The sequence below is a fragment of the Centroberyx affinis genome, unplaced genomic scaffold, assembly GCF_046629955.1.
Source record: "Centroberyx affinis isolate AG114_WGS23_722 - 3 ecotype Tasmania unplaced genomic scaffold, CSIRO-AGI_Caff_v1 ptg005870l_1, whole genome shotgun sequence".
Classification (NCBI taxonomy): Eukaryota; Metazoa; Chordata; class Actinopteri; order Beryciformes; family Berycidae; genus Centroberyx; species Centroberyx affinis.
Genome location: NW_027282979.1, coordinates 18,628 through 28,119, shown reverse-complemented (window position 1 = coordinate 28,119; position 9,492 = coordinate 18,628). Strand labels below are relative to the sequence as shown.

The 9,492-nt window shown below is 39.3% G+C and overlaps 1 protein-coding gene across 1 annotated transcript; it reads right to left on the bottom strand.

The window, feature by feature from the left end:
* Window positions 1–1,539: 1,539 nt before the first annotated feature.
* Window positions 1,540–9,317, bottom strand: LOC139667900 (alcohol dehydrogenase class-3-like). The gene is made up of 9 exons (XM_071547384.1): window positions 9,192–9,317; window positions 8,949–9,050; window positions 7,965–8,115; window positions 6,665–6,752; window positions 5,924–6,143; window positions 5,494–5,754; window positions 4,558–4,690; window positions 3,690–3,828; window positions 1,540–2,678 (listed from the first exon to the last, which is right to left on the bottom strand). The coding sequence occupies exons 1-9, from the start codon at window positions 9,207–9,209 to the stop codon at window positions 2,654–2,656; spliced, it is 1,137 nt and encodes a 378-aa protein (XP_071403485.1). The 5' UTR covers window positions 9,210–9,317; the 3' UTR covers window positions 1,540–2,653.
* Window positions 9,318–9,492: the final 175 nt, after the last annotated feature.

Below are 9,492 nucleotides of genomic sequence, written 5' to 3'. Positions count from 1 at the left end.
AAATGCTACTTGTATCCTTAAATGTCCTTAAGCCACAAATTTGAATCCTATGCAAATTTGCATTTCATCTCATGGGTTCAGACAAAGCATTTAAAATCACTGTGTTGTGCTTGTCTCTGAAACTGTGCTAGGTTAACACTGTGTCAGACTCGTTTGTCTTGACTGGTCAGAAACACATGCAGGGTACAGATACCGATGTTTGGTACAAAGTTATGAATTGTTACCACATCACAGTCATTTGACAGAAGACACAGCCACATATGTAAAATTCAGCACGGCTAACATCAGGTCAGGCTAAAAGAAAAAACATACAAAGTAGATGTCATATCCCATTTAGATGGGAATCTAGCATTGGGGGACATGTGTCTACTCCTGTTGCACATCTTCCTTTTTTTCAGCCCCACCTTTTTATGTGTTGTAATAACCATAACGTACAACTATGGGGAGTAGATGTCAAATGGTCTGATTTCTAGTTTATGGAGCATAGAGGTATTTGCCATTTCATAAATTACACCAGTGGAAATAGAAGTACACCAGATTTATAGATATATAGATGTTTGTGTTGTTGAAAATAAAAATACTGTCTTAAAACATTGTATGTTTCCTCAAAGCACGCTCCCACCTCTCCTCTCCGCTCTTCCACCATCATAAAGTTCCAAATCATGTGAATATTGTGCCATCACCTGTGTGTCAGTGCACACACGAATACAGCTTAATAATTAAGGGGAAATCTCTTGATCCCAATCTAAATATTGTGAAAGACGAGGCAGCACTTGTGACATTTTTTTTCCCGCCCGGACAGGCCTTTATTTGTGTGACGCCATTTACCTTTGGCATTTCCGTTGTTTGTCAATTATCTTCAAGAGTCTCATGTCTGAAGACGCAAGAGGTAAAACAAAAATCTAAATCTGATTTTTTTTTCTTCTTCGCAAATATTACGGGTTGCTATAGCTCTATCACTGTTCAACGACAGTGATTTCACAGTTTCTGTCCTCAAAGGTATTTGCAGAAAAGCAACACAGATGAATATGAAGCATGGCACAGTAGCGCCTGACAGTAAAAACTTTCTGAAATGTAGTAAGATGCTGAGGAGTGTAATTCAGATAGCATGTCCTCAGTGTATCAGTTGCTCAATGCTGTGACAACCCCGGAGGTTGAGGAGTTCAAACATAGAGAGGAAAAAAAAGACGAGAAAGACTTATGGACGTCACTATGGATAGTTTTCCCATAGATGAGACAGACATTCAGACACATGTCCCCAAGAAAGCCTTATAAATCTGTGAGCATGTCCAACATTTATAGATGAGGGTGCCCGGTCGCATAAGCACCTGTCAAAACTCGTCTCCTCTTTTCTCTTTTGATCTCTCTCTCCCTCTCTCTCTCTCTCTCTCCACTGCCCATTCCCTGCATTATTCTAGTTTCCATTTCTCGATAACTGTCTCTTCTTTGAGATTCGGTGGGGGGGGGGGGGGGGGGGGGGGAGGAGGGCAATCTAAGCTTTATAATCTCTGATTGATTACACACAGGGAGCGGAGACCAACGTGAGGGGAAGCACCACTTTATTTTCCATTTTAAATAAAGACGGAAAAGCGGGGGAAACTGCCAAGGGCCTTCATTTGATCTGAATGGAACTTCAATAAAGCAAATTCCTTAGACAGCTATTTCAGTTCATCACCGACAGGCATTCCCCAACCAACCTTTTGTCTTGGGTCCTGACAGCCCACAACTGTTATTTTAGCCCTTCCAGTCGACTCCCTATTAAATCAATATATAATATTACCAAGGACGAAACTCGGTAAGCCTGACCACATGAAGCAGGTATTTCTCTACGGCTGATGACAGATTCAGCCATTTGGTTTGCTGTTTCTCTTCTCCTGTACAAGTGTATTTAATCCCAACTACCTCTTCACATTGATATCAGAACCAGAATCACTGTAATTGCCAAATACAATAAATGTACTGGGAATTTGTCTTGGTGACATTGGTGCAAATACATATTGACAAATCTTAGTTGTACATGAGTACATTCAGCAATCTATAATGTTTGTCCCTTTTGATCAAGTCAGTGATAAATAAGAGTGAAAAATCGGTATATTTAAGCTGAATTGAAATACAGAATCATATGCAGATAGAAATGTAGTGTAGTATAGAGGCACTGTAATCATGAATGGAGTACAGCATGTTCACAGATAGAAGCTTTAAGTGAGATGTGACTGCCATCTAGTGGTCAAAATTATCATTTGTCACAAAGCCATGCAGAGAAAGTATAATATTCATCAATATCTTTGGAAAAAAACAGCAAAACAATTACACATGTACCTGAGATATCTATGCAAAATATTATCGCTGTACTGAGCTGGATTTCCTTTTCCACAACCCATATTCCAATCATCTGAAGGCTTAAAAAATGTTATTTAACCTTTCTGTCCCCTTTTACCTACATCTCTCTCCTTGATGTGAAATCAATAAGGCATCATCGGCGTCATAGATTCCTCTAGTCAGTCCAATTCATGAAAATGTAATTCACACATGAAAAATATATTGCTGGACCACCGAGGAGACAAGAGTGGCTACTGAAGAAGCATAAGGTTTGTCTGAGGTCCATGGTCAGGAGACCGATAATCCGTCACCCATCAGGTTTATGCTCCTGGTGTCACAGACTGATAATGGTACGAATGCTAAAAGAAAGAAAAAGCATGAATAAAAAAACAAATATGTCTAAGTAACAGGGTTTCCACCACCGCCCTGATGCAAAATTCCAAGACTTTTCCATGACTAAGTCAGAGCGCTTTCATGACCAAAAAATGTGATTGCTTCCTGGTTAGTTAATGTTGTTTTATAGTTCAGAGAAGTTCTAAATGGGTAAACAGTGGAGAAAAAGAGCTGAAAATGCAATAAATGTGAGAAACAAGTTATAAAATACAATCTGGTATATTCCTTTAAAGTCACCCATTTTTAAAATTCCCTGATATTCCCTGACTTCCCCGGGTAATTTATCAAATTCCCTGACTTTCCCTGTCTGAAATGCACCTTTCAGAAGTCCATGATATTCCAGATATTCCACGACCGGTTGAGGTACAGAGAGTGAATGAGCTTCGCAATGACAGTCAGTGTAAAAACATGACCAGCTACTGTTATGCCACTATAATTATGATAATATCTATTATTATTTGTCTGTTATCTACTAGACAGGTTCTAGGCATATATATATTATCTAATACACAACAGTGGTTCTTGACTAGAGCTCTGGGTTACACTGGTAAATCCAAAGAAAAAATAAGGAAATTAATGACTTAACTAATTACATTTTTATAAAATTCAATTTGACAGATTATGATCTTAAGTTCTTCCTCCATTTAAGGGAGAAATCCATTGGTGTTGTTGGCATTCTTGTATGATCACGCTGGACATTTTATGTCATTTTCCAAGTAATCAATAATTTACCATGCATTGTCGTAAGTAATCAATGATTTTCCTGGACTTTTATGTCTCCGCAAACATAAAAGGCTGATAACCACTAATCTACTAAAACAAAGTTGATTATTTATGCTATACTATAATGTACAAATGGAGCTTTGTCCGAGGTAGCCACCTTTAGAAGAAAAAAAACAAAATGTATGTGTGGTGTTTTCAGCAAAGACTTCCTAAAATCAACACACCAGCAGCCGCACATACATTAGAGGTCTTACCTTTTTCCACTTTTCAAAAGGTCAAAGGCCACATTGATTTGGTCCAGCGGCAGGTTGTGGGTCACAAATTCATCCAACTTCAGCTTCTTGTTCATGTAGTCTTCCACCAGTTTAGGTACGCTCTCCACACTCTTCCAACCTGGCGAGGGGGGTGGAGAGTATAAAGACTGGTTAAAGCAACCGACTTTCCATGAGACACAAATCCGAGGCTACAGAAGCAGAGCTGTGACAAGAATAGATACTCTTACACTGCTGGATATCATCAATCTGTGATGTTCAGTGCATTCCAGGAGGTTTTTTTTGTGATGAAGTGTTGAAATTTACTTTTTTTGTGTAGCCACTTTCCCTCAACCTGCCTCCTCTACGTCTACTTCAGTTAGTGATTTCCTACATTTCCCAGAATGACTTTCGACAACCCCCAGAGTTTTTTCATTAAAGGTGGTGCGTATGGGCATAGAAATAGTGTGATCATTCAAACTTTTGTGATCTACATGTCTGTGATTGCAGCCGCACGCCTTATTCAAAATGCAATGTCTTGTGGCTGCATTGCATTATGGTCTATTGAGGCTACTATCAGTGGAGAAATTGGTATTTCTGCTGTTTATATAATGAATTGCTCTCGGCATGAGTGTTGAATGTCGGCGCAAAATGGTGAGTCTAGAGATTCTGAGGGACTGACAACAAAACCTGACGTTTACGTTCATGTTTTAGATAGCTATTTTTTTCCTTGATCAGTGATACATGACATTGAAGTTTCACTATGGCAATTACTTTGCTGCTGAAGCAACGTGTGATATCTTTTTTTGCACACTCTACAGATAAACGCCTGGTCACTTTCTTTCTCGTAGCTCGTAATTGCTGAGTTCACCTCCAAAGTACGTCCCCTTCAAGGTGCGGCCCATCAGGAGATTCATGACGGTGATGCTCATGTCTTCAGTCTCTGTCCATCCAACGATGACACAAGTGCCCCAGGCGTCTCTGGTAGACTCCAGTGCAGCCCTCTGGGACAGAAACAGAGTCGATGAAACTAGTGATTGTGTTATTGAAATAGGGTCAGGACAGATGTAGAAAAGTGGCTTAAGAGGTGAGGAAAAAAAAGCTACGAGGATATGTGATCGGGGTTATTAAGTTTTCATTTCCCGTTCATTAGGCCCATGACACTTTCAGGAAGCCAGACAGTATAATTTTGCTTTCCAAGAACTGTCCAAACTCTAAGCACTGATCAGACCTAAACTCACCTACTGCATACTCGACTGTGTACTGTGCTGACACTGCATATTAGACTGTTTGCTTTCATAGATATGAAGAAGTTCTCGCATAGTACCAGCTGCTGAATCAGCTCTGCTTTTCCAGAGATATGAAAATACTCAACTTCTGATGTACACTACCAGTCAAAAGTTTGGACACACCTGATTAAACGTACTATGTTTTTCATTATCTTAACGCCATTTTGATCTAAAGGCTTCTGCTTAAATGCTTGAAATTTGTTTTTCAGACCAATATAAATAGTGAAGTTGATGCCTATGTATGAATTTCTTTCCATCAAGGCAAAGGGAGGCTACTTTAAAGAATCTAAAATATATATTTTGACTTGTTTAACACTTTTTTGGTCACTGCATAATTCCATTTGTGTTATTTCATAGTTTTGATGTCTTTACTATTATTCTAAAATGTGGAAAATAGTAAAAATAAAGAAAAATTTGGTGTCCAAACTTTTGACTGGTAGTGTACAATTCTCAGAACAAATCTTATTTCAGAGACACTGATGAAAAATAGCAGGTTGACCATGTGAAGAGACACGCACCATGACAGCGACACTCCCAACACACTCCAGAGCGCAGTCCACCCCTCCGTCTGTCATCTCCACCAGAACCTCCTGGATGGGCTTGCTGTGGTCCTTGGGGTTCACAAACTCAGTGGCTCCAAACTCCTTGGCTTTCTCAAACTTGTCAGGGTTGATGTCGACGGCGATGATCCTGGTTGCCCCGGCAACCTGGCAGCCCATGACGGCTGCCAGTCCGACACCTCCGAGTCCAAACACGGCACACGAGGAACCGGGTTCAACCTGCATGGACAGGTTTCGTTTGTCAAGTGGAAGCTTTTTAAGAGGTATCTTATAAATCAGTTCTTGAAACACATTTTATTCTCAATGTATTTGGCTGTTTTATTCTTATGTAACCCTGTTTTTAAAATCATGTCTGACACAAGTATCAACCGGGTCTGAACTCCCTCACCTTGCCTGTATTGAGAGCGGCACCATAGCCAGTGGAGACGCCACAGCCCAGGAGACACACTTTGTCCAGAGGAGCATCGTCTCTTATCTTTGTGACTGAAATGTCAGCAACCACAGTGTACTGGGAGAAAGAGCTGACGCCAGTGAACTGGTACACCTGCTGCCCTTTGCAAGATATCCTGCTGGTGCCATCAGCTAATACACCCATTTGTGTATTGGCCCTGAAAACAAAAGAAAAAAGGGATTTAGTCAAAATACTACATGTCAATCTGTAATTTCAACCTTTCACTTGTGACCCCTAAAAACCAAGCGTTGCCTACTCGTGACCCTCATCACAGGCTGCATCTGCAGAGTGGTGAGAGTTCAACCAGCGACTGACTTTCCTTTTTCAGGTTGTTTCATTTGATTAATTATCAGACGAAGGCTAGAGGCTGAAAACTATTCAATATTTCACAAGAAAAAGAAAAAAAAAAATGACAATGAGAAAATGAGAAAAATCAGACATGATAATAAATTTGTATTGTAGAAATGTTTTTTTCCTAAACATCTCACGACCCCCCCAATTTATCTTGCAACCATTTGGGGGTCCCTACCCTCAGGTCAAGAACCACTGATTTAAACAATAGGTAAGCAAGTGAGTGAGCCTGAGCGTGAATGTGAGAGTGTGTGTGTGTGTGTGTGTGTGTGTGTGTGTGTGTGTGTGTGTGTGTAAACATAGGATGACGACTCAAAATGAAGTTACCAGTTCTTCTTGCAGAGATTGGTCTTAGGACTGCGACACCGTTCACATTCACCGCATTGTGGCAGAAAAAGAGGAATAACTTTATCACCTGTGAATGCATTACAAAGCAGACAAACAACAGTCAGAGGAGTAGTATTGACTTGGGCCTGAATCCTAGAATCCTTGGTCTTGAATCCTTGAGTCAATTTTCATATATTTTAAATAGTTGTTTTTTCATCTCTTGTAAAGTGTCTTTGAGTATCATGTAAAGCACTTTCCTCTTAATGTTATTATTATTAATCAAGACATCACAGAAATTTGTGATTAGCTACAATGTAAAAACAGAATCACATATTACATCACTGTCTGCAGTCGAGTTAAAAACCACACAATGTTGTTTTGGTGTTTTTCATTTTCAATTCATGGTAGTGTATGTGCTAAGGAATTTAATACAACCCTGTTAATGACCCATTTTTGGGGATCAAAAATACATGCATGTCGGTTACAGAATATGCTAGGGCTGGGCGATATGGTTGAAATCAATATCATGATAATCGTAAGGATTTTTCTCGATATCAATATATAATCACGATATGGTTCATGTATGCAAAATGACGTTAAATAATCAAATTAATGTTCATCTCATTGAACCGAATGGTAATGTTAGGTGTGATGTCAAACAAAACAGAAATATTCAAATAATATTCCTACCATACCTCATTTAATGAGAGTTTTTAAGTAAAATTTGCTTGTCATCATCAATTTAGACAGCAGAATTGTGTATCACGATTAGGGCTGCAACTAACAATTATTTTCATTGTCGATTAATCTGTCAATTATTTTCTCGATTAATCGATTAGTTGTTTGGTCTATAAAATGTCAGAAAATGGTGAAAAATGTTGATCAGTGTTTCCCAAAGCCCAAGATGACGTCCTCAAATGTCTCGTTTTGTCCACAAAGATATTCAGTTTACTGTCATAGAGGAGTAAAGAAACCAGAAAATATTCCCATTTAAGAAGCTGGAATCTGAGAATTTTGACTTATTTTTCTTAAAAAATGACTCAAACCGATTAATTGATTATCAAAATAGTTGGCGATTAATTTAATAGTTACTAATCTAATCGATTAATCGTTGCAGCTCTACACACAATGTTGTTTTGGTGTTTTTCATTTTCAATTCATGGTAGTGTATGTGCTAAAGGAATTTCATACAACCCTGTTAATGACCCATTTTTGGGGATCAAAAATACATGCATGTCGGTTACAGAATATGCTTTCTTTACTTTATTGGTGTCAGGCGTTGGAAGCTGTACTATTTTACCTGGTGAGAACTTGGTGACACCAGGGCCGACGCTCTCCACCACTCCTGCTCCTTCATGGCCGAGGACTAAAGGATACGGTCGAGGATTCATCCCTTGTCCGGTCTCATACAGGAATGCCCAGTCTGTGTGGCACACTCCTGTGGCTACAACCTGTTCAAACAGTTCGGGTGGTGAAACATGAGGCAGGAAATACTGTATAGACGGGCAATATTCCCAGCAACAGGAGGCAATGTGAGAAAAGGGGACAATCATTTATTCAAATGTTTCCTGGCTACATTATCTTCCTATGTGACTAAAGTAACAATGCTAAAAGTAACTTACTGTACATCCAAGTTGCCTTTATTCTGATTTTTTATTCCTGCTCTAGAGTTTGTCATAAGACCTGCTCTTATACAGCAAAATCGTCAGTGTTAGGTTTGAGAAAATTTGTAAAAATCAACGCTGTGCCAGTATTTATAAAAGTCTGCACCAATCAGAGTTGATTTAATACTTTTTATAGTTTTGAACAGCCGCCCCAAAGCCATATCTGAAAGTGAAACTTGTATCATTACTGTACAGTATGCTTTTCCCATGTGATATGATTGTGCGTTGAATGTTGAAACAAGTATTGTCTGCTGTAACTATGTATTTAAGGTGCAAAACAAATTGTCTCAATGAGGATATTAAAATTCCCTAATCTAATCTAATGTAATGTAATCTAATCTATCAGATCTACGTATGACTGGACAAACAACTCTCCAAACACCTATTAACACTGGAAATTAGCTGTATAGCTTGACACCAGGTGTATAATATGATGCAATTATATGAAGAGATGTGCTTACATTTACAACAACAATGGGAATAATTAATTAGCCCAACTAATGAAAACTCAGGTATATGAATTGGGGGACTTGGGGATTCTGGGTCTGTTTAAAAGTAACTTTGCAGGAATGTGCTGATGCTTCCTCGTGTTGCAGAGTAGTTTGGGGTGAGCAGCTCACCTTGATGCGGACTTCATGGGCCTTAGGTGGGGCCACCTCCACGTCCTCAATGGAGAGGGGCTTCCCAGGTTCCCATGCTACAGCTGCCTTGCATTTGATCACCTGAAGAAGAATAAGCATCTATTGTATACTTTGAGGAAGGTCTTGGCTGGTAAACAGACACACACACACACACTGACCTGGCCTTAATAAAACTTTAACAATGAGTGTGTAAATGGTGGATGAAGGATTTTTCTCTCTTACCTGACCTTCTGTTGACATTATTAGATTAAGTTATTACCTGCAATGGATAAAATAAATTATGGCGTGTTACTGATAAGGAATGCTTACAGCTGCGTACATTAGGGATAAAGTTATGTCACTTTTTTTAATCGACATTTGAGTTTAGGAAACGAAATCTACTGACCAAGTTCTCTGACTGTGAGTCCAGTTCAACAAGCAGCTGACAGTTTCTCCACTACGTGATATGGTCGCACTGCTGTTACTTTACGACAGTTTTGACGAGTGCGACATTGCGGAACAGCTTTGTGGCAGCGGTCACACG